Source organism: Podarcis filfolensis (assembly GCF_964270895.1).
Source record: "Podarcis filfolensis genome assembly, chromosome: 1".
Classification (NCBI taxonomy): domain Eukaryota; kingdom Metazoa; phylum Chordata; class Lepidosauria; order Squamata; family Lacertidae; genus Podarcis; species Podarcis filfolensis.
In genome coordinates this window covers 89,712,056-89,738,298 of record NC_139604.1, presented here as the reverse complement: position 1 = coordinate 89,738,298, position 26,243 = coordinate 89,712,056, and the positions used below count along the sequence as shown (strand labels likewise).

Below are 26,243 nucleotides of genomic sequence, written 5' to 3'. Positions count from 1 at the left end.
TTCTGCTCAGGGCAAACATCCCCAAGATTAGTGTATCTGTAACACTTCAAAAGGGCAGACAAGGAAAGAACAACTAGGACTATGTGCTGCTGTTAAAGTTTCCAACAAGAGGTTATTTGGCCCTTGTGGACAAGATGCTCAGCTAGAGAGACCATGGATCAGATGATGTAAGCCCTGTGTGAGAAATAAAACTGAAAAGTTGTGTTGCTGGGGTGGGGTGAAAGCTGCCTCTCCAGATGAACAAGCAATGGCCATTTTGACAAGGTGAGCTAGTGAGTCACAGAAGAATTTACAGCAGTGTCTGTGCTATTGCTGTTGGGTGAGGGGAGGAGGGGGGAGACAGCATGTGAAAAGAAAGAACGCGTACAGAAAGTTCTTTACAAGTTGTTCTTCATTCCTACAACAGGGTCAAGTGGGCCACATAAGACTTTTTTACACTGTATAATAAAACCAAGTAACACAATACACATACACAATACGATCAGTGTACAAAAGAAGAGGGGAATATTCAGAGAGGAGTTTGGAGAGGGGGAAGGCACATACATTGTATGTGACATGCAAGAGAAGCCAGCAGTGGGTGCTGCTGTTCCATGAGACAAAGATTCACATTGAAATATACTTGCAAAACAATTTGGCACAGCTTTTCAGAGAGAAGCATCTAAACTTTTCTGGCCAGTTTAAATCTTTTACCCACAGAGAAGTCCACTAAGATTCAGAATACAAAGAACCGTGTTACTATTTTTACAACCTTGCTTCGCTTCTGCTGAACATTTAAGGAACCAGGACCAACAAGCTTCATATGTTCCTGTCAAGTGACATATTGAAGGTTGCCAAAACAGACACCATGATGGAACAACTATCTGAGAAAGACGATGCAGGGCTGCTTCTCCACCGTAGAACATGACCCCTGGTGTTTTCTATTGGGGTTTATTTCAGAGTCTGAACTATTACTACAGACTATTGATTGCTCTGCTACCAAATCCAATCAAAATAGACATTTTAAAAAATTCCACTAAATAAAGCAGTCCTTACACACTATCTTGCATCAGCTTAAGATGAGCTTATGACTCGGCTACTTCCAATAAAAGTGTGGCTGAATGTTCTCCAGAAAGTTTCAAAGGACAGTGGCCATGCATGAGCAAAAATGGAAAAGAAAAAAAAAACCAGAAAGCATGATATTCCTCAGCTTGAGAATCTTCTATGGTAACTGAGACTCAACTATCTATACCTTAACTGAAGCCAAAATATTTAAAAAGGGGGGGGGGAGGGCAAGGCACTGTCCTGTAAATCCACCATTGTGACTTGCTTGAAAAGCAGCCGCTTTTCAATGATGTTCGAGTATTTCAGCTTGCAACAGCCCACTGCTAAAACATGGAGATGCATTGCCACACTGCTCTTGAGGAGCATTTATATGGATTCACAAATCACAGTGCAAGCAGAGGAACCCAAGGCAATCAAGTTTGCAGGACAACTTCCAACAGAAAAGGTGGAAGCACATCTATAGCACTCAGATCCCTCATTTCTCAACAGTGAGATGTTAAGCACAAAGACCCTGCAAGCGTACAGGAACAAGGACAGCACAAATACTGCTAGCATACACATGCTATCTTTTAAGAACAGTTTTGCCTCCTCCTGCTCCATTTCATTTTGACAGGAGAGCCTTTTACTTCCCCACGCCACTTTCTTCTGCAAAAGTGTGGGAGACATGCGCTTTTATCAACATACATCCAAGACCCAAACAAAATCAGGAGTTTGATTGCAGCTAGTCCAGCAGGAATAAGATTTAGCATGGGGTAGGAAAGCTATTATCATGCCAATGCAGCAATTAGCTTTAAACCCCATAACAGAAAATATCGGAGCAAACCCTGAAAACACATGAAACTGTCGTACTGCTGTAGCTAAGGTGGTCTTGGCCTTGAGCACTGGCTGGTTGAGAGATCATAGGTGAGCTATACAAAATTAGCCCTCAGATACTCCAGAGGGAGAAACTACTCTGAGTAGGACTAGTGCTGACTAGTCCCATTTTCTGCATTTGTGTTTGTGTATGGATGGGTATGTGCGCGTGCACACACGCACACACAGTGTTCAAGTAATGTGTGAGCCACCAACACTGTTGACTTATTTGAATCATGATGATGCTTGTGCAAGAAAAAAGTTGAATATTGATTGGTTGCAGAAACCAATGCATCCCTGGATTCCAGAGTCCTCTGTACCCCTTTAATCTAAACCAGTTTCAAAAAAAGTCATAGGCAGAAACCAAATAGTCACACTAAGGCCAGCACAAGACAACTGTACAATTTACATTTATATACAGTATATTAAACATCATTCTTCAAGTCCAAGCAAATCCCTAACATTTAAATCATCAGTAGCTGTTCAGTTTTCTTTATCTTTCTTTTTTCTTTGTTTACTCTTTCTTCTTCTCTAAAGTACTATATAAAATGGCATAATAAGTAGACCAACTTCCACCCCTCTTCGTTATTTTTTTTCCAAAAGTGCAAATGTTGTGGTGGCCACTTCTGCTACATTGGATGTTGCCAGTTCCACCTGAGTGTTTTCAAATGGCGATGTATCTGGTTCGTCCTTCCTTCCGTCTGGTTCATGCTTTTCCATCAGCTCTTAGACAAGACGTCCGACTAAAGTTGGGGAGAGATGGAGCGGGAAGCAGCAACAGTTTGAGGGAGAAAAGAAACAAAATGTGAAATCTCCAATTAAATTTTTAGTAAGTAATTAACAGATTTTCCCTGTGAAACAAACTAATAATACCTGGGAATGCAATACGCAGTAAGGCTACAAAAAATAGGGCTTCTCTTTCTCCCTCCCTCCCTTCTGCACACCTGGGGGTTTAATGCAGATTTAAACAGATGAATTGCTGGGGTGGTTATATCTCTGCTATTGTACATACCAGTTTGGTAACAACCACCAGTATACACCAAACTCAGCAGTAAGGAGCACATTTTACTGGCTATACCTGTTGCAAAAGCTTTGCCCCTTTTTCAGACAGCAGAAACCTCACTATATGCAGCCATGAGGACTGAGGGCTCTCACCCACACTTCCTCTTGTCCTGTGATTTCTAGGCACAGTTCCAAGAGGTTTGTCTTTTGTCCCACCACTTTCCCCAGGAAAACCCGCAACACTATAAAACATGGGACAAACAGAAGTGTGGCTAAGCGCTGAGTAGTGTAAAGGACTTTACCTGGGTTTGCCCTTAAAACCAACTCAGAAGCTGCAGCTAATCAAAAACTATGCTGTTTCTCTCCTGACTGACATCAGGAGATGGGGATATGTTTGAATTTGCAGCAACAGCAGCAGCCGACAATTTGCTTCTAGACCAGGCTTCCTCAACCTCGTCCCTCCAGATGTTTTGGCCTACAACTCCTATGATCCCTAGCTAGCAGGACCAGTGGTCAGGGATGATGGGAACTGTAGTCTCAAAACATCTGGAGGGCCGAGGTTGAGGAAGCCTGTTCTAGACTAACTTCCAAGTGCTGGTGGTTACCTTTCAACCATTCAGCCTGGGACTCATGTATTTCAAGGACTACTCTACTCGGCAGTAGTTGCAGTCAAAGGGTGAGAGCCAGGCTCCGAATGAGTGCCCTCTTTCAGAAAGGTTGCCAATCACTTTTATTTTAGGCGACATTGGGCTAGGTGGGTTATTTTGTGTTTTGCTTCTCCAGGAGCACTCTCTCTCTCCCACGCATATGAATATATACTGTCTTAGGCACATTTATTGAATTTCATTGTTGTCTTAATTTTATTTCCCCTTGCGATACCTAGAGATGTGAAAAGGTAGCATCCAAGTGTTTTAAATGAAGTTCAATAAATAAATACTGACAAGAGCTATCCCATCGATTAATACAGCTTGTCATATGGAAGCACCCTCTTGCCTGGTCAATCAGTAATAATATCCACAGGACTAGCTCCTTTCCATTATAGTTGGCCAGGCAATGGCTAGCAGTAGGTTTAGGCAGGTTTGTGGGTGGGGAGGGAACAACCCCAAAATACACAGCTGATCAAGATGGACTCGGATCAGGAGGAAGGGGAAGGAATTACAGAAGTACTTACTAAAAGGGTTAACACCTTGTCTTTTTCCATGGGGGAAACTTCCAACGCTCCCTGCAAAATATAAATCCTTTGTCCAGTGAATTTTTCCATGTATAATAAACACTGCAGATTTAAGAAAGTAGCAAGGCTGATCTACCAGTGATGACGACTGAAGCCCCGCAAGGAAGAAGTAAAGCAGAAAGTGCAAAGGTCACATCTCTCTATAGCAAAGGTATTTTGGCTGAGTCAGAGTAGCCTGTATTTTCAAGAAGTATTTTGTTCAGTGATGAAGTAGACTTAGGAAAAATAAATCTGCCATGAACAAACCAATCTGCCATGTGAAATGTTTCAGACCCCCACCACTAACTGTCATTCTATAGAATGATGATTTGTTCAAAAAAACTTGAGAATGCCGGTTTCAAGATAACCACCTCTTGCTAAAGATGCGGGTGCTTTCAGGTATAAATTTGCTAGGAGCAAAAGTGCCTTCTCCTGGTTATAAAAGGTACTTCTTTTAGTGTCCATGGATATATAAACTGAACACATCTGGGCACCTTCGAAGCTCAGAAACATGATTTCATGTTTCTTTTTGCAAACTGGCATCTTTGGCAATGGCCACCAGAGGGTGCTAAACTTTAGGCTGCTTCCTAAAGCGGACTGGTTTGTTCAAGCACTCCCGCGGGGTGAGGAACCTTTGAGAGCCTGGGGGCCACATTCCCTTCTGCGCAACTTTCTGGGGGCCACATGCCAGCGACAGCTGAGGCAAAAGGTAAAAGTGGGCAGAGTAATGCATGCAAATATTACTTTTATACAATAAACTGGTTTCTACACATACAACTCTTTATCCTGCATCCAGGCAAACATTCTTGCCAGGCAAAAGCACTCAAAGTAGGGCTGGAGAGAGGGTTGGGCTGGAGAAAATCTTGATGGCCAGACACATTACCACCCTGCCAAGCCTGAGCTTCCCCACCCGTGTCCTTTAGGTATGACAAAAGTGTTACCCACCTCCTTCCTTCCCAACGCCCAGGCAACCTTTCAGTTCTTGTAGTGAGATGGACTTGTCCTTGTTGAGGTCACAGTAGTCAATGAAGCGCCGCGTACATTTCTTGGGCTTGGCTTTCTTCTTGACATAGCGCTTGAAGGGCTTCATCTCCCTCTTGTTGATGTCATTGCTGTTATTGTTGTCCAGCTGGCTGAAATACCAATGGACCACCCGCTCTTCCAACGTGTGGCTGGGATCGGGCTCAGAGAACCTGGAAACAAGAGGAGAAGGAAGGCTCACAGGAAACGCAACCCCCAATTTTTCCACACACACACACACACACACACACACACTCTAAGGCAGAGCAGACTCTTGACAAAAGTTCTGATGGAGTCCTATTTTGTTTGCTTAAGTCTAGCAATAGCAAATGGTTATTAGGGGAAACTGTGCTTTTCATTTTTTTAGAAATCATTAAGGGGACTTCTAGCAGTCTCTTCTATCGGTTGGAAGGGCTTGTTTATAATATCTAACAGGCTATCTACACATGGGGAAATTCAAACAGAAAATTAGTGTACTAGAGCATGAATGTAATAAACAAGGAATACTGCTTATTTAAATTTCTCTTTGTAATTCAGCTCTTGGTGGTGAAGCAAATCCACAATGTACACTTGGCTTAGAAGGTACTTGTTTTAGTGATGTTTAGATCTATTGTTTAAAGTGTGTGTTGCCTCACTCCCAGCCAAAACCACCAGGAAAGGAAAAAACCTGTAAGAGAACACAGTTAGCCACTTCGTAGGTTACTGCTTCCCTACATGCCACCATCTCTCACTAAGCTTGAACCACATGAAAGATCTTCCAAAACTGCAAGTCTTGCAGAAGAGGAGCAGTAAATTTGTTCAAAAAGATAGTTTGCCTTCTGCTCCACCACACACCAAAAAAACCCCCCTAAGACTTACAACAAAATAAGGAATAGCGTAGAAAGTCTCAAGAGCCTACTTTGCTTGACCACATCAGAACAAAGCCAACAGTTCTGCTAATGCTGCACACAGATAGTTTGAAGAAAGCTCCTTAGATGTAGATGCAGGAGGAAATGACATCACCTCTCCCCTCCTCCACACACCCAGGTTAACCTGATCAACAAAAACAAGTTTACCTAGGTCAGCTTTTTAAGGGAAAAGGGGGTTGGCAAACATAAGGCTGCTTCTCCCTTTTGCTGTCGTAACACCACAAACACATATAGATGCACGCAAGCACACAGCCATGTTATGGACTACAATTTCCACTACAAGGTCTTCTAGTAGATCTAACAGTGAGCCACATTTTATCCACCTACAAAATGAAGAAATAAAACCATCTGCAAAGGTGCACTGCAAGACAGAGCTAACGCCTGTTACTCCATCAATAGGCTTAGAATGGTTATTAAGCTAAGGGTCAAACTAGACAGGGCATCAGCAGTTCTTCCTCTTTCAATGGAGTCCTACCACAACATGTACAAAGCCAAGGCCTGGGAGAAGAGGAAGGTTTTTCCCTGGTGCCTAAGGATATGCAATGAAGGTGCCAGGCGAGTCTCCCTGGGAAGAGCATTCCACATTTGGAAAGCCACTGCTGAAAAGGCTCGCTCTCATGTTGCCACCCTCAGGATCTCTAGTGGAGAAGACACACAAAGAAAGGCCTCAGATAGTGATTGCAGGGTCTGGGCTGGTTCATATGCAGAGAGGCGGCCCCTTGAGGTATTGCAGTCTTGAGCCATTTAAAAGGTAAGTAAATTTAGTTGCATGCTTGAATGTGCTTTTTAGATACCATGTGATGTTGTGCTGCTTCTGCTGCGGTGTTTTTTGTTTTTTACTTCCTAGCCCCTTTGAGTTGAAATGCTTGAATTAATTCATCTGGTATAGCCTAAACCTCTGAGATAATCAACGTGAGGCACTTTGAACATTCTATAATGCAGTGGAAATCTTAAGTACTGTCATCTTCCCACAATCAGAATTCTCCCCTTGCAGTAATTAAATAAAAATAATAGTAAAGTTGGACATATGTAAAAGCATATGCACAATAAATTCGTCGGAAAACATGTGGTATGGTATTGCAGGTACAAATTGCCTCACATGGTTTCAAAAGGACAGCAAATTGCTGAGTGAACATCTGTAGAAAATTGAAAACATTTGCTAAGGCCCTCTGTGGGCTGGCAGTTTCTGGCCCTGCTATCAAGATGAAAACAGTTGTTCACGATAGAAAGTGAGGAATTCAAGTGACAGAACAGTGGAACCGCTGACCTCACTCAGAAACAAAGCCCACTAATGAACACCACATACTATTCTGTCTCCTGCCAGATTTATCTGAGTTTAACATCAGGGCACAATATTATGCTCCTTAGCAAATGAGAAGGAGGACACAACCAGCACATTGGTTCTTCTCAGCCATGACAACCAGCACATTACTGCTTCTCAAAATAGTTGTGTCGTTCATTTGCAACACATTTGTGTCCATCAAACTGAATCCAAACAAGCACCCATCTCAAACACCCACCTCTCTATAGTCACAAGCAAGGTTTAAAATCACCACCTTACAATCTGCCCCAGTTTGTCACCTCATGCTATCCCCCAAAGGCTGGCATACAAGCAAAATGAAATAGTAAAAAATGCTGTAAAGCTGTGACTTAACTGATACCTTCCATCTGACCATGCCACCCAGTTCCCACAGAAACAAATCAAGATACCGTCACACCTTTGAAGTCGACGGAATACGTTCTGGAAGTCCATTCGATCCAAAACATTCGAAAACCAAATCGTGGCTTCTGATTGGCTGCAGAAAGCTCCTGCAGCCAATCAGAAGCTGTGGAAGCCCCGCCGGACGTTTGGGTTCCAAAAGAACGTTCACAAACTGGGACAATCACTTCTGGGTTTGTGGCATTTGGGAGCCAAAACGTCCGAGTTCCAGGGCGTTCGAGATCCAAGGTACGTACGACTGTACTGTAAACCATGTAAGTAACTGGGAATGTGTGATGGAAGCCTAGCAATCCCTGAAATGCTGAAGGGCTAAAAAAAACCCCTCATATTGATCACAACTTCAGAAGCTTTGTCTCAAGCATATTGTCTCCTATATGCAGAGATAGAGTCTGGTTAGTGACACCCCCTGGGGTGCCTGAGATTTTATTTTATTTTAACAGTAAGTTTCTAGCCCTACTAGAAAGCAAGTTATGAAGAAAAATGCAACCGTTAAATTTCTGGCTGCTCTCTCCTGTCAGTGTTTTCAGTCAATGAGTTGTTTGGACACCAGGCAATGAGAAACCCTGGGATCTTAAAAAAGCTGCTATTCCCCTGCCCCTTTTTTCCTGCACTCAGAATGTAGTTTGTCCTTCCTTTTTTCCTAAAAACCAGGATGCAGTTTCCCTCTGGTGAATTCATCTGAGATCAGGTATTGCTTAAAAGTTATTTTCTGCAAACACTACTTCATGAAAATCAGTTATTGGCATGGTAAGGGCTTTTAAGAAATCACAGATTTTTCTATTTAGATTTACCTAGGTTCTCCAGCAAACTAACTTTGCCTCCTTTATTTTAAAGAGTGCTGTTTACAATGGCATGAAGACTGAAACTCAAACTATTAAGGATGCCATATACTCTCTGGCGTCTTCTTCACCTCTGACTCACTGTATTTGATACAACAGAATTACTTAAATCTGAAAGCAAGCCACTTCTGGCTTAGAAAAGGGTAATCATACTTCCTCCTACAGAGGTTTTTGGCTCATATTAGTCTTAAATCCAAGGAAAGGGTGTTTTTTTAAAAATTATCATCTGCATTTGTATTTGCATTGCATGTTGAGCATACCAGCAGACTGCAGAACATTCAGTTCACAGACATTCAACCACTAATACTATTAACAAGGCAGAAATGCCAAATTAGGATATCCTTTACAAAAACCATTAAAATTCAGTAAATAGGATATGAAATAACACTCTGAAAAATATCTGCTTTGGAAACTGAAGGTCATATTATTTTGCCCACTGCACTGTTACGAAACCAATGGGAAATGCACAAGACTTAGGCAGACTGATTCATAGATGCATATTCATTGCAAAATTCGGAGAAGGGTGAATTTCAAAGAACGGCTGTTTCTCAGTTTGCATATTGTTTCAAAAATGACAAATCGGGTACATACACCTTCAAAAGCAAACTGAATCAAATTCCTCCCCATCCCTACTTGTGAACGAGTCCAGAGCTTGAATTTCCCTAGTGTATTATTCAAATGAAATAGTCTCCTTTAAGACCAGATACATCTTTGGTTCTCCTGTTTCAGTTTAACTTGAATGCATCCCAAACTCACCTTCCGCCTCCAGCAGGTGCTGCTGAGTTAATGGCCTGTACCATGTCTGTGGTGAGAGCATCCAGTAAACTTGTAATAAATTCTACTTTCTTCCCTTCTGGGCAGCCTGCAAAGGGAATAGAAGCTTCCTTTGAACAAATGGTAGTCAGAACAGGTTCTACTTCTTCCTAAGGCCATGTCTATGCTGTATGGAGTTGTCAAATTTTGTCTGGGTGCAGTTCTAATGACTGCTGTGTCTTGCATTTTTGCAGGCAGCCTAAATCACACCTGCCCACCCTCCTTCCAAATGTGACCCACATTGTAGTTTTCTGTCATCTATGCATTCTATGGTGCTGCTCCCAAAGTCAACAAGGCAAAGACAGAAGTATGGTTGAACAAATGCATACAGCAAGTTCGTCATAGAAATCAGTGTAAATGAGCAAACAAAAAGTCTGCCCGGCACAATAGGAAATGCAGCAAAGGGAAAAGGTAAAGCAGGCGATGAGGACACAGGAACTCAAGCACACATAGCCACCAAGATAGCAATATCAGAGGTTAACGTGGATTTCAGTTCACATGGATGTTTTAAATCACAGTGTGGATTTTTGTTTACATTCATATAAAATACAGTAGGATCCACACAAATCCGGTTTCTGGCGACGTGGAAATCCATAAAGGATTAAAATGCAAGGTTAGATTTAAACATAAATATTACCAGATAATACAAGATTTAAAAATAATTAAAATTACCTCCAGCAGCTCATAAATCATCAGTAAACTAGTATAAAAAAATAGTAGCCACAGATGTGCAGAAGGGCATGTTTGAGTAACCAGCCAGCCACACTCTTCTGGCCTCCACCATTTTTGTACCAAAGTTTGTACAAGAATTACTCTGATGAACATGGAGCCCAACAGAAATGATGGGAAGTAAGTGGAAAATCAGGAGGCAACAGGGGTGGAGTAGGATTACTTCCCACATTCAAAGCATATATTTATTTTAGACTTTACATGGAGAGGGAATTTTTTCCCCTTAATTTTTTTTTTTTGGGGGGGGGTTGGTCTTCTTCTTCCTATGGCTGTTTCAAATGGTTTCTAATAAGCCTTTTGAACTACTATAATTACTGCTCATTTGATATATTGCAAGCCACTTTGGGAGACAGTGGCATACAAATAAACATACAATGATGAAATTTCCTACGATTATCTTCAGGGAGTGTAGCAATAAACGTATGAGCACAGATAAAAACCCAAGACAAAGCTCAACTCAGAGGTCCACTTGCTAACTGTCCCTAGAGCACTCTGAGCCATCTGACTAAACATTAGGAAGAACTTTCTGACAGCAATAGCTGTTTGACAGTGGAACGGACCACATTGGAAGGTGGTGGACTCTCCTTCGTTGCAGGTTTTTAAAGCAGAGGTTCTCTCTTAGGTTATCTGTCTGGGATTCTTTAGCTGTGAATCCTGCATTGCAGGGGGCTGAACCAGATGGCCCTTTGGGTCCTTTCCATCGCTACAAATCTGAGATTTTATAATTCTCATTATCTTATTTATCTTAGCTTTTAATGCTGCCATAAGCAAGTGACCTGGAAGTTCTCTGACCTGGAAGTTCTCTGTCTTTGAAAGGGTCATCCGTTTCTGGGCTCTTCGATCTGGCATCACTTTCACACACGGGGGTCTCGTATCTAGAGACCAAAGAGATATAAAAAGAATATGTCCTTAAGGTATGGACTTCAGGAGTTCTCCCACTCTTTGTCCCACCCCGTGAACAAGTGTTAGCTGGAGCAGCCACAGCGCAAGAGGCAGGTGGGAACATTGTGCCCCGTGGCATTTATTTGCCGACTTTATATACCTAGAGCTAGTGGAAGGGAATGGATCAGAGAAATTCGACACAGGAGTATTGTGGGGGGGGGGGAGGTAGAAAGAGCAAAATAATGGGACTGGTTGTTGCAAGAACAGGATTTTCTCCTATGGGCTTAACGCTGCTCATCTTGACCTCCCACCCCACTCCCAGGGGTCCGAAGGGTTTAAGGAGATCACTTAGCAGACATGGCACACTGTCTTGTGGGGACTCCCCAAAACCACTCCACAACTCTCCCAGAAACCTAAGTAGACCTGTCTCACGCATGCTTTTTTTTTGTTGGCTTGTTTTTACACTTAAGGCATTGGTAACTTATTAATATTTTTGTGTCTATAGTATTTGCACTAGCCCATCATCACACTGTTTTCTTTGCCTGTTTCCCAAGGTTCTACAGGAATGGGTGGGGACAGGCTGCCCCGAAGGAACAAGTGCAATGAGTGTGGGAGAGAGAGGCAAGTGAGAGCAGGTTAACATATCAAGGGAGGGAGCAGCAAAGAAAATGAGGAACTTTAATAAAATATGCAGAGTCACATTAAAATACCTTTGTCTTAGTTTTTCATCTGTCTGGGGTTTAAGCCAGTTTAATGTGCAGAAGAGAAATGCACCAACATTTCTGACATATAAAATATTACTTAATTTTAAATTTGCCTCTCTTTGACATTTAATACGCCATGACCATGGCTTTCTTCTAGCAGAAATGGCAATAAATCCTCTGTCCTCTGGGTCCAACTATGCTATTCACTAACAAGAAAACAGCCTTGCAGATGAGAAAGAAAGTGTATATTGAGTGTATGTCCTGAACCCTAAAGTGGTGGCTCCTTGACCCCCCAGGCCACTGTTTATTTTATTTTCTAATATGTAATTCAAAAGGAGGTGATTCTTACCGGGTGGAAGTACCAGGCAGAGGACGGCCTGTGTCTACCAGAACACACCAGCAATATCCTGTGGACTGGTGACACTGAACTGGCTTGTACAGTCCTCCAGGGGCACATTCAGGGATAACAATCCCCTCGCGAGGGTTCTGCCTGGCCTCCTCAAGAGCACTTTGCCTCTCGTGGTCACATGAGTTAACTTTCTCTGGAAAAGAAAAGAAAGGGAGGGTCACTATCCAGGGCATATGATGAAGCCCCACCTCTAGTTCCCACCTTGATAATTTAGGAAACCCCATAAATAAAGGAATTAAGCCCTATTTACCTTCTTCAAACATGACTTACAATATGATCCTACAGCCAGAGGCCTAAGATGCTGTCACAAAAGTCACCACTGTGGTTCAGGTTTTTACGAGACATTACTTTGCCAGATAATCTTTAGCCAGTGGTCAGGTTTGTGTGGGGTTTTTGTTTTGTTTTGTTTTTTAGTGCTTGATAGTTAAGGGAGATAAGGGACGCGGGTGGCGCTGTGGGTTAAACCACAGAGCCTAGGACTTGCCGATCAGAAGGCTGGCGGTTCGAATCCCCGCGATGGGGTGAGTTCCCGTTGCTCGGTCCCTGCTCCTGCCAACCTAGCAGTTCAAAAGCACGTCAAAGTGCAAGTAGATAAATACAAGTAGATAAATACCTTCCAGCGGGAAGGTAAACGGCGTTTCCGTGCGCTGCTCTGGTTTGCCAGAAGCGGCTTAGTCATGCTGGCCACATGACCCGGAAGCTGTACACCGGCTCCCTTGGCCAGTAAAGCAAGATGAGTGCCGCAACCCCAGAGTCGGCCACAACTGGACCCAATGGTCAAGGGCCCCTTTACCTTTACCTTTACTTAAGGGAGATAAGATACCAACAGCTGCAGTTGCTAGTACATCTCTCAATCCAGCGGTTTTTAACCTGTGTTCCATGGAATGTTGCAGTTCCTGGGAATCTTATCAAGAGATCCTCCCTTAAGCTTTTTCACCATTCTTGCTGGTGGAACACACAGCCATAGGGGAGGAATGTTGACCATGTTCAAAGGTACAGCCAGTTTCCAGAGACTACATCATCACTGTTTGACAGTCCTGGCTGATGCTTTGTAAGCGCTCCCAAGAATACGACCCAGAATCCCATGCAAAATGATTCTGTAAGGCTATGAGCATGCTATAATTTTAAAGCATCTTCAAAATACATTCTTTAACCCTCACAGAGTTACGATTCCCAGCCACCCTTAACAAAAGGTTTAGTGCATACACAGCCTAAGACAGGGATACCATGGGAGATGTGTAGCATAGATTTCTCCATGGATTTTGAAACCACTGCCTAGATTACTGATAGCCAGTGAATGATACTATAGTAGAACTCCTCTCTGCCCCTGTGAGCATGGCCAATTGTCAAGGATGTTGGGAGTTTAGTCCAGCAACATCCAAAGGCCATCAATTTAGCTATCCCTGGCCTAGATGGACCACCCCATACACACACAAAATAATGTTACCACAGAAAAATCTCCGCAAATGATGCCTTTAAACAACATGTGTGTGTGTGTGTGTGTGTGTGTGTGTGTGTGCACGCGCACGCACAAACGCGCAACTTGGCATAATGAGAGCAACTTGATCAGGGTTACAAAATAGAGTAGAGAGGAGGGGTAATTGTAAAAAATGAACAAAATCTGAAAAGTTCAGTCCTCAGCTGATATTTAAGGGAACTTCGCTATGCTGACAAGCTTTACTCTTTATTTTAAGGTGACTGTTTCTGTGCTGTATACAAACAGAGGAGTTATTCAGTTAGAGGCCTCTGGGCATCCTCACAAATCAATTACATCACAAGCTGCCAAATTACTCAAGCTCTCTGCCTGACAGCAATTTACACCTTTCCTGTCAAGGTGAGGTGGGCCATTCATTTATTCAGATGCAGGGAAAAGGGAGCCAAATAATCCCCTTCATGGTCTGCTCAAGTTTTCCATTTATTTGTTTTATGCAATGGAAAATGCTCCACTGAAATGAAGGGCATTCCAGACATATTTACATCTTAACTCTGCAGAGTTCTGCAGTGCAGGAATTCAAAGCAAAATGTCGAGTCCAAGAGTTCACACCAGCATCAGATGAGGTAGCAAAGCAATCTTGACTACACTCCTTCAAAATATGGAGCATCTGTTCCTGGCTCACAGAAGGGGAACATGATCTCATGCTAATGTCCTACTCATGAGTTTCCCACAGGCATCTGGTTGGCCACTATGAGAACAAGATGCTGGACTAGATGGGCCCATGACCTGATCCAGCAAGTTTTTCTTATGTTCTTAAAGACATACCATGTCCTCAAACTCTGGATAAGCAGATGACTGAAGAATTGGAGATGGTTGTGATAGACTGGGAAGATTGCAATGGTTGTTTTTTTTTAATCTATTGAATGTTGGGGAGATGCTGACAGCTTCTCTGTACTAGATTTTCTATTCTAGCTTCACATGTGAATCCTACTCAAGTTTACCCTTAAACATTTATTGCCCAGCTGGGTAATCTGCAGCCCGGGAACCTCTTTTTATGCTACCTAACACCTCCCCATTTTTGCACCCCATTAGAATTCCTTGCTTCCTCTTTCTCCTTCATTCCCCCCATGTTTTCCCTAGCTTTCAGAAGTGTTTTTCTCCCTGCTCACATGTAGTTCCAGAACAATTGAAAGGGCCATATTTTATTTGATTTTTTTTTCCTGCTTAAATGGCTTGTGAGAAAATATGTTTTCCCCACATCTGTCTGAGAAAAAAATGATACATAAATTCTTTCTTTCCACGGTCCAGACCAGCATTCTCTTTTTAAAAAGTAGTTATAAACACCTATTTAGGAAAGTGAGTCAATGTCATCAAAAAGAGAAACAGAACGGAAAATAAATCATTCTCTATGTTAAATTAGTGACTGAGCTAAGGGAAAAGAACAATGTCCAGCATAATGAATGGGTAGGGTAAGGAGGTGCTGAGTGACAACTTGGCCAAGATAATAAAGCTGTGACCATTTTTAAAAGAATAAGACTGTCACATTATCCAACTTTTGCTGTCATAAGGGAAGCAGGCCAGCAATGCTGCCAACCTACTGCTGCTGCTACAAGAAGCGAAAGAGGGAGGGAGTCCTTTGGGGAGATTAAAATTCTAGATTTCATCTTCCAGCAAGAAATGGAAGAAGTGAGGCAAGTGCTAGGAATCTCCTTTCAATCAGGGCTGCTGACCCACAAAACATTTAAGCTACCGGTATGTTTTGGATTGGGTAGAGAATAAATAAGTGTGGCTTATTTGTGAATGACATTTTTCCTGTTAAGATCTTTTGGGGAAATGTGTAATTTCATTCATAGGCATGGATTTACACAAGTCACCTAGGCTCATACAGTCTGAAGAATACAATCATATTTCCCTATGGATGCTTTCATGACAGTGTATGGCACGAAGCCAATGATGTAGCCAACTATTAGAAAGATGGTCCAGTTTTGCCTGGAATAGGAAATGGAAGGACATGGTTCAGAGCAAGTCCATTTTTTAAAAAGTGGTGTCTGGTTTAGCTTTTGCGTTCTCGTTTGTAGAATAAAAGCCATTGCAATTTCACTCTGAACTTAATTCCAAATGAATTTCCTGAAGTCCACAGATCAGTGCAGCATAATTACTGCATATACTAGGGTAAAGAGTGCATATATTAGTGAAAGGAACACACAAAGGAACACACAAAGTGCATTATATAAGGGGGAACTATTTTGCAAAAATGTGTATATCAGGGATAACTGCATACAAAGATGTTACAAGAAATTCGCACTAAAATCTTGAATTTTTGTGAGGCACTTAAAAAATGCAAATCACTGCAGAAATGTGAGGAACTGAATTTAAGTTTGAAAAAATGAGAGATGAAAATAAACTAAATTGGTTGTTTCATCCTTCCCTAGTACTAAATAGGTTCTCCATAGCAGGTGAAAGGAGAATCAAGTCAACCACCAGAGGCCTTCACCATTCCAAAGCCTACAAAGCTCTTAACAGGATCACTAACAATACCAGCTAAATCCTCCAAACGTATCAGGAATCACCCCAGATTTGTTTTATTATTTTTATTATTTATTGAATAATATACCACCCTATACCCAGATGTCTTGAGAAATATTACTGTCAACATTAGAGAGGGTGAGGTGGCCCATCTCAACAAGTAGATATGGGGTCATCTTAAATAAGCGTACAAATTCCCCTTTATTATTTATGTAGTTTATTATTAAATGTTACCACTTTGTGTGGGACTGTACAGATTTTCCACCTAAGGCACAAAAATGGCTCGTCTGGCAACAGCGCATTGAGTACGAAATGCTATGGCTGGGACATTGAAAATGGAGATTTGTATCCCCAGATCAAACGCTCAGCAGAGATCGGAGGCTTTATGTTCCTTATGACACAGTTTCCCCTTCCCTACCAAAGAAACAAAAAGCCATGCAATACATTCAGTAACTGACAAGTCTTCAGTGTGGGAAAGAGGCATCTCCCTCCAGCCCCCGAAACAAAAGCCTGCAAGTCATGGAAACAGCAGGTAAGGAAAGGGCAAAAACTCCCCTTTCCATTTAGGAGCACAACACCAGCTGAGCAAACATTGGGAGGAGCAGATGCATAAGTGCCTCTCTATCCCCACTCCCTTTATACAAGAACACCTGCACTTCTCATGACATACCATCTAGGGTCGGAGAGCAATCACTGGAGTATTTCACTTTCCAAAAAGAAATAAGTGAAGGCTTTTTTCCCCTTCCATAACTACAATCTCTAGAAGACCAAATGCTTTGTCTTGGCTTTCTATACCTCTACAAAAAGCACAAAAAGAAAAATTACAGTAAAAGACAATACAGTACAATTTTGTTTCTGAATTTTGTTTACAAGTGCTTTTGGTCTCTGAAGTAGATAACCTTTTAGCCTTCACCAGCTACTGAATTTCACTGTGGTTCTCCTATTTGAAATGCAGAGAAGTACATACAGAACCATATGGCAAATGTGCAGTATTGGTTCATAAACCATTAGGAGGAGTCAAGATGGAGAACAAACTGATACAGTGGAAAACTCTCCAAAATACACTTAGTAGAACTCGCCTGCAAACAACGCAGATGGCACCCTTCACTATTCTGAACTCCAGGTGCATGTCCAGTTTAACTCCAAACCATCTTAAATATAATAATCTGAAATATGTATTTGAAATATTTCCTCTCCCTTTCTGTTTTCATCACTGCCCACAAATAAGTTATTTTTGATACACTTGGGGAGCGGTGGGTAAGATGCTTTTACCCCAGAACACCAGCTCACATCTATTTTGAGACCATGCATTCTGGCTCAAATAAATAAATAAATAAATAAATAAATAAATAAATCATCTTTTCATTTAATTTTTTTCATTTATTTGTGCTATATTTATATACCACTTAAATTACCAGAGTTTCTAAGCAGCGTATTGCATGTGACACATTAGCAGGTAAAGGCTTAAAAACAGTAAACATCTATTATTGTTTTGCCAGTTCACCATTTTTAACCTAAATTACAAAGCTTAGCATTAGTCAGGGCTCAGCCCTCAAACCTATTTTACATTCCAGAGCTCAGCTCCACAACATCTGGAATAAGGCCAATGTCTTGGAGAACAGGGACAATGCATTTGTCTCACCACTTGAGTGCAAAGTCCACCTACGCCGCATTAAGCAGTTGGTCCCTTACCTTTCCTGCCCTGATCTGGCCACAGTGATCCATGTGACGGTCACCTCCAGGCTTGACTACTGTAATTCGCTCTATGCAGGGCTGCCCTTCAAACTCTCCCAGAAACTCCAGCGGGTGCAGAATGCTGCAGCGAGGCTCCTCACGGGGTCCCTGCCATGGGAGCATATTCACCCAGTGCTTTATCAGTTGCACTGGTGGAGTATCGGGTCAGGTTTAAGGTGCTGGTTTTGACCTTTAAAGCCCTTTGTGGCTTAGGGCCCTCATATTTACGGGACTGCCTCTCCTGGTATGCCCCGCAGAGGACCTTAAGGTCCATGAATAATCATAGTTTAGAGGTCCCGGGCCCTAAGGAGTCAGCTTATCCTCCACCAGGGCCAGGGCCTTCTCAGTGATGACTCCGACCTGGTGGAATGCTCTGTCCCATGAGACCAGGGCCCTGCAGGATTTAACTTTCTTCCACAGGGCCTTCCTTCCCTCCCACTCCCCTTTTTATGAAGATTAGCCTCTTTGGGATCCCACAGCTAATTCTCCCCTGGTCGTCTTGCTGGCCCAAATAGGACTAATTTAGCCAGCTAGCCCTGGTGATCATCTAATGTTTATTGGATGGATTTTCCCCCTAAATTGATTTTTTAATTCTGAATTTATTGTTATTCATGTTTTATCCTGTATTTTATGCTGTTTTTAGTTGCATCAATTAAATGTTTTAAATTTGTTGTTAGCTGCCCTGAGCCCAGTTTTCTGAACTGGGAAGGGCGGGGTATAAATAAATTATTATTATTATTATTATTATTATTACCGACCCACACATGGAATATGGAACTAATGGCATGCTTGAGCCCCAGGACCTCTTTTTCAGGAAAGCTAACCAGCGTTTATTGGTGCCTTTCTGTTTTCATTCTAACTCCAGTGGCCAATCCATGGGCTCCCAGTCAAGTACTTTGACATTTCGTTCTAACGTCCCATGACACCTTGCTCCCCCGCCACCTTGCTTCTTTTCCTCCCCTTCTCCCTTCCTGCCCCTATGTGACCTTACAGCAGCTGTGGGGAGGTTGCTGTTATGACTTTGTGCTTGGAGTAATTTGTTTTCTTTCTTTGGAGGTAGGGGAGAGACTGAATTCTTTGTGAGTGATTTATCACATGGCCAGCAGGAGCGAACCTCATTTATTTGTCTAGCTGCATATGGTTTTAGCACCTATGATTGCGTGCTGATTATTATACAGTGTTATTTTTCCCAGTTGTATACTTTGCACCTTTTCATAAGGTTAGATTAACTGGTTCCCAGTGGCATGTTATTCATTACTTTGTTTGCTGGCTGTCTGGAAGGGCTTAGCCTCTTCCATCACTCCTTGCCTTGCTTCAGCCATACTTGCCTCCAGACAAGCCAACTTAAAGCTTAAGTTCACCAAGGATGGACCACCCCACTTCTAATTTAAAATAAAATAAAATAAAATGGTTCAAATATATTTTTCCACCACTGCCAATAAATATTCTAACGACCATTCCAAATTCTGTCAGGCTTCCAGAAATGTGCATTTGGTATTCTAACCCTATTGCATTTGCTAGAATGCAGAGCCCTATAGACTAACTTTCTATATTTTAATCCAGGCTTCCTCAACCTCAGCCCTCCAGATGTTTTTGGCCTACAACTCCCATGATCCCTATCTAGCAAGACCAGTGGTCAGGGATGATGGGAATTGTAGTTTCAAAACATCTGGAAGGCCGAGGTTGGGGAACCCTGTTTTAATCTCTTTGGGTTAAATAATCTGTATCCTTGTAACAGAATATCCGTTCCTCCTCACCAAATCAAAATCATTCTTGCAAACCTAGTATGTTTAAGCAACATTTTATTTTATAATGCTTTATTTACGGCAAAACACTTGGAACATTGGAAAACAGGCAGGAGAAAGTAAGTGATGATGCAGAAATTAGAAATGAGCATTTTCATAACTGGAATCTAATATGTTAGTGAATCCTATACACACATGCACATGCACACACTGATGTTAACAAGCTATAATATTTTCATATTTCAAATCAATATTTGACTAAGTGATAATTTATACTTTCTGCACATGCACAGCCTTCATGCGAGGTTTTTTTTTAAATAAATTTGCCATACTACAAGGTGGTTCAAGGGTTTTAAAGCCACTTTCTTGTGTCTTCTGTATCTCCTTTAACTTCCTTAAAACATAAAGGCCATCTGCTTTCAAAATGAGGCTGGGTATGTTCTGGGAAATGGCACTATGTGGTCATATCGAACAGTTTCAAGGATCTGTACAGGGGGAAAAGATGGCCACCCCATGGAATAACATGGGAACAGCCATCTTTGTTTCCATATAGCCCCTAGAAACCATGTTACATAAGCAAGTAGCAAATTCAGTTGACTGAGATTTTCAAATACCTTCAGTTGTAAACTGACACTGAAACAAAGTGGCCTTAGGGCTTTAAAAAAAATGCTTGCTAAATCTCATAATAATTGTCAACCAAATTTATACTGAACCAGTTCACAGATGTCCTATAAAATGCATATGAAACTTTCTAATGGGTTTCAACTGCTGGTCAGTTTGCATCATATTGTAACCCATTGCAATCAGTGCCACCATCCCCTTGCCTCCCGACTAAAATAATATCATTCAGATCCCACTTACCGCATTCCTTATATTACTTGATTGAATCAAGTAACTTTTAAACAATAGAACTATTTGAATTTTTGCTCACGTTATAATAGAAAATCTCTATTTAATCTCTATTTAATTTAAAATATAAAAAGTGCCCAGATTTCTGGGTGCCAAGGCTGGCTTTTAAAAAAAGACACACACATATAAAACCTGTCTTCAGCTGCTAACCTTAATAGATTACTCATTCTTCCTTTCAAATAACGTCATATACAGACCACTAGTTGCTGCAAAGTATTTACTTGACTGCTACTGCTAGCTTTCCCAGACCTGTTTATAGTTCCATTTATCCACTCATTACATCATCCTGTGGTTTTCTTGAAAGGTTGACAGTGTAGGCTGGCTGCACAGCTGGAATCCCTCTTTACCCCAAACTTAAAAACGTTATGGTACAAAGGGTTCTGAGCAAAGCCCATACCTTGCAGTGAAGGGGCTACCCCACAGTCCCTCTCTGAAAAGTTGTCTTCTCTGTTTGATCCGTTAGCAAGGAAAACCACCAACTTTTCAGGCATTGCCTTCAAACTCCTCTCGTGACGAACAAGTAGCACCAGCAATTAACTAATGTGCTCTAGGGCAGTTAACAGACTAGCCTAGCGGAAGAAGGAAGGTGTCCCCGGTTAGGGCTTAGACTTAGGCCCCATATCTGAACGGTGGCCTCCTTGCCTGCAGACCCTCTCAGGGACTCAGACTGGTAGCATGGGCCTGGTTGGTAATTCCACTACCCTCAGAAGTTTGGTGGTGGAGCTCCAGGAAAGAGCATCAGTTTTGGTGGCAGATCCAAAACTGAAGAATTCCCTCCACACAGAGGTGCATCTGGTACCTTTATTATGTAGCTTCCACCTCATGCTGAAAACACACCTCATTACAGTGGTACCTCGGGTTACATACGCTTCAGGTTACAGACTCCGCTAACCCAGAAATATTACCTCTCGGGTTAAGAACTTTGCTTTAGGATGAGAACAGAAATCGTGCTGCGGCAGCAGCAGCAGGAGGCCCCATTAGCTAAAGAGTTGCTTCAGGTTAAGAACAGTTTCAGGTTAAGAACAGACCTCCAAAACGAATTAAGTTCTTAACCCGAGGTACCACTGTACCTGGCATTACACAAACACACACAACCTCCTTTAATTGGTTTTGAATTGATTTTAATATTTTTTTATAATTGCTGTAACCTGAGACCTTATGGTGAAGAGTAAGAATATGGAATAGTAATCAGAATGATATTTTGAATAAAGTCCATTGCTCCTTATCCAAGGTAACCTGTAAAATATATCCACTTTTCAGCTTTTCATTCTCAATTCAGCCTTTAGAACTGTGAGTTTCTCCTAGTCTCAGATTATACAACCAGAATCAGGAGTCAAGGCAGGTAAACATTCTGAGAGATTAAACATCACTATGTCGGAAAATTGAGGAGTATGGCTTCATTTTGTGCAGAATATATTTATTTTAGCTAAGCCCAGTCAACTGCCCATCACATGTGCCCAGAATGCCTTTCTGACTGCACGTAAAAAGAACTTCCAAAAGTCACACCACAAAGCTATCACCTAGGATAATTATTAAGAGTGGAAAAATCTTTGGAAAGATACCAGGGGGAGGAAACTCTCATCAGTTTGATTAATAAAACTACGGGCGGGATTGAATTAGCCTCCATCTGCAACATGGGAAGGAAGATAAGTAAGCATTACCTGAATTTTTCATACTAGAACTGTTCAGTTTGGAATCTTTGATGACCAAATGCTTAATCCAAAGGGTGGGAGCTGTGATCTCTGGAAAACAAGAACAGATGCCTTTTAATATATATGTGTGTGTTCGTGTGTGATATATATGTGTGTAACTAATGTATTAAACAGTGTTATGGTGCTGAAAAGTAAGCTACTAAGCTAAGTTCAAGGCTGGGACCCGGATACCTATAATATTATCCCCTACATACTCAGCTTGATCACTGCATTCTGCAGGAAAGGGCAGCAATTAAGTTGATTAAGTCCTGTGCATTATAAAACCTTAAGACGACATCAAATCAAAATATTCTGAAAAAATGTAAGATAAAATAAGAATAATAATTTTTTAAAAGATGAAGAAGAAAAGCTACTTTTCACTGGCCAGGATTCAGCTAACTTGCCCAGCACATCTGCACAAAGCTCCTACAGTGGCAGCCCTGCACTGGGAGTCATTTCCAGAGGGCTTCCACACACCCCAAACATCAAAAGGTTCAGGGGGTGAAGGGTTGCTGCTGCTTCAACTGTGGAGCTAGATGTCCTCTTCCGTAAGTGGGACACAGCAGGCACTGCTTTGGATCCCAGAAAAACGATGTCTTTAAAATTTTCCTTCTCATTTTCTATGTCACATAATTTGTTACTTTCAGAAAATAAAACAAATTTGTTGTTTTCTTACAGACTAGGGGCTCCAAGCTTTAATCAATTTATCTGGTAGATTGAATTACCGTATTTTTCGCTCTATTACACGCACCCGACCATAACACGCACGTAATTTTTAGAGGAGGAAAACAAGAAAAAAAATATACTAAACGAAACCGTGGATGTATGATTTTTGTGGTTCATGCTGTGGCCACAGACATGTGATCTGACGGTGAGTTTGGGGTAGCCCAATGCAAAAATCCTGAGGATCCATGTGGATCCATGTTTGTAACCACGTTTTTGCACCACTGCGGCCCCAGGCAACAGTTGGTGCGTGATTTTTTTGGTGCAAACTGTAGCCATGGACATGCTATGTGATCTGATGGTGAATTTGGGGTGACCCAGTGCAAAAATCCTGAGGATCCATGTGGATCTGTGCTTTGTAACCACGTTTTAAGTGGGGAGGGAAGGAAAGGCACTCAAGGGACAAGGAGCACGCGTGGGGTGGGTGGAGAAGGATGCTGTTAATAATGCAGAAGAGGGGTATAAGGGGAGAAGGCTCCTCTCCTCTCCCGCTTTGCTCCTTTAAAGCAAGCAGGCTCTCTGTCCCTCTCTCCTCCCCACTCAGCGGCTCTTCTCCCGCTTTGCTGTTTCAAAGTGAGCCACGGAGGAGCGAGCTGAAAAACTTTGCTGCTATTTAGCAAGCTGAGTGGGGAGGAGGGACAGAGAGCCTGCTTGCTTTAAAGGAGCCAACCGAGCAGGAGCCGCTTACACTCGTGTAAGCGGCTCCTCTCCTCTCCCGCTTTGCTCCTTTAAAGAAGCAGGCTCAAAGCGAGCCACGGAGAAGGGAAGCATTCGCTCCGTAACATGCACAGACATTTCCCCTTACTTTCTAGGAGGAAAAAAATGCGTGTTATGGAGCGAAAACTACGGTAGATTAAGAGCTTTAATCATACAACCATTACAGCAGGCTAAGCACGAGCCCTTCAAGAAGGGCACAGGGCTACCTCAGGTGCCATCAGCCCAGTGAGGAGCAGAGGGCGGTTATGAGTGAAGAGGGCCTTTTTCAGCAGTGACATCCCACTTACTGAATACCCTCCTTAGAGAGGCTCACCTGGCACCTGCTTCCTGTAAGTTCTTCTAGAATCAGGTAAAAGACTTCTTAAAATTTTCTCAGGCCTGTTAAAATGTGCTGTAGCTTTTAAAATCCATTTTAGCTCATATGTTTGCTCTCCACTTTTTCTGTTTTAGAATTTAATTTGGCATTTACTTTCATTCTGCATCATATTTTATGATACGACTGTTTTTAAATTGTAAGCTACCCTGAGAACTTTTATTACAGTGGTACCTCGGGTTACAGACGCTTCAGGTTACAGACTCTGCTAACCCAGAAATAATACCTCGGGTTAAGAACTTTGCTTCAAGATGAGAACAGAAATCGTACAGCGGCAGCGCAGCAGCAGCAGCAGGAGGCCCCATTAGCTAAAGTGGTACCTCAGATTAAGAACAGTTTCAGGTTAAGAACAGACCTCCGGAATGAATTAAGTTCTTAACCTGGGGTACCACTGTATAGGGTGAGCCTATAAATATATAAACTCTAAATAATAAAAACAGCACTGCCATGATTTGTGCAATCACGGCAGCTGTTTTCCAAGTTGCTGCATTGGGACACTGCTTGAAGCAGTGGAAAAATATGGAAACTGAAGGCCCAATTCTGCTGTTATATACCAATGTGTTTTAGAAAACCTCAGTGCCCATTTCCACACACCATGTGTTTGAGTCACTGGTGTTCTTCCAATACCATGTGACTAAGTGGTACAAGCAGTTTCAGGCAATTAATAAGGCGGGAAAGCAGGAATCTCTATAAGGGCCCTGTATAAAGTGTTATATAAATATTTATAAATAAATAAAAGTCAAAAGTATTCTGACAATTTCCAGAGGCGTAACCATGTTACTCTCTCGTTACAACAAAAATCTTGCAGCATCTTAAAGACTAATAAATTACTGTCTGAACAGCAAAACAAAGAGTGCAAAAAATACAGTGTGTACAAAACAAAAACAAAAAATAGACAAAGTTGTGTAAGAGAAACAAAACCTTCCTTTACATTTTTTAAAAAGGAAAGTTTGAAAGCTACAGTTTTTTGAGGGTTAGAGAAATGGATTAGAAGAAGAAAATGCTTCAGTTTTTCATTTGCAGAGTGAGGAAAAAACATTAAAGGAAAGGGGAGATTTCTTATTAAAACCAGAGTAGTCAGTTGTATATATTGATTTGTTTCACAACATCAAGACTCCAGTCTGTGAAACCAGGAACAAGGCACTTGATCTCAGTTTTTCAAGTGTTTGGGAGTTTAGTAGGTGTTCAAGTTCCAATAACCTGATTTTCAAAGATGTAGTTAATAATGGTAGCACAAATCTATACCGCAGAACTACTTCAGTTCAGGAATTTTGCCTATTAATTCTCTTTCTCTGTGTGTTCACAAAACAAGAACAGCATGTTTTTGCAGAACCAGTCACCATTTTAGTGCAACTAAAATTCTCAACCCATATATTACAACATTTTTTTAAAAAAATTAAAATTCAGGCTTTTGGTAGCTGCATACCTGCAAGTTTCACAGATTTCTAAAGAACTAAACCCCAAACCAACATACTGGGTGTGGAAAGTGAGGTTCTCATTTTATATGCAAAGCAGAATAGGTATGGTGAGAGAAAATGCTGCACAGTCCATAGAACATGTAGCTCAGCAGAAGAAGAGTCCTAATCAGCACCTAAGCAACTAAAAGGCTCTCTCAAGTAATTCTGTAAAACACAGGAGGGATGACCAAATTGGCAGCTTTGCTCTTGTTCAGTATGGATACCAGCAACTCTTTTTCACCAATATGGGGAGCAATTGCAAATCAATTTGAAAAGCCACTTTCCAGCACAGTACTATGTATGTCTACTCAGATGCCTATCTCACTGAGTTCAATGGGACTTATTCCCAGGTAAGTGGGTATAAGATTGTCCCTTAGTCCCATAAAAGGATGTAATTCCACATATAATATAATAATAAATTGTTATTTATACCCCGCCCTTCCTGGTTCAGGAAACCAGGCTCAGGGCGGCTAACAACAAATTTAAAACACTTCATTGATGCCACAACAAAACAAAACAAAAACAGCATAAAATATGGTATAAAGCATAAATAACAATAAAATCAAGAATCAAAAACCAATTTAGGGGGAAAATCCATCCAATAAACATTAGTTGATCACCAGGGCTAGCTGGCTAAATTAGTCCCACTTGGGCCAGCGAGGAGACCAGGGGAGAACCAGCTGTGGGATCCCAGAGCGGGCAATCTTCACAAAAAGGGGAGGGAGAGGGAAGGAAGGGAAACAAAAGATCAGGCCAGGTTCAAATTGAAAGCTAGGCAGAATAGTTCTGTCTTACAGGCCCTGC

The 26,243-nt window shown here is 41.8% G+C and overlaps 1 protein-coding gene across 2 annotated transcripts in view; it reads right to left on the bottom strand.

The window, feature by feature from the left end:
* Window positions 1-376: 376 nt before the first annotated feature.
* SMOC1 (SPARC related modular calcium binding 1) overlaps window positions 377-26,243 on the bottom strand; it is a 67,049-nt gene continuing 41,182 nt past the window's right edge. For both annotated transcript variants that reach the window (XM_083607258.1, XM_083607259.1), the window contains exons 7-13: window positions 22,140-22,220; window positions 12,070-12,262; window positions 10,927-11,009; window positions 9,349-9,454; window positions 5,051-5,298; window positions 4,067-4,117; window positions 377-2,636 (exon numbers count right to left, since the gene is read on the bottom strand). In XM_083607258.1, the coding sequence (XP_083463384.1) occupies window positions 2,620-2,636; window positions 4,067-4,117; window positions 5,051-5,298; window positions 9,349-9,454; window positions 10,927-11,009; window positions 12,070-12,262; window positions 22,140-22,220 (779 nt within the window). In that variant the 3' untranslated portion in view covers window positions 377-2,619. The remainder of the gene's footprint in view (window positions 2,637-4,066; window positions 4,118-5,050; window positions 5,299-9,348; window positions 9,455-10,926; window positions 11,010-12,069; window positions 12,263-22,139; window positions 22,221-26,243) is intronic.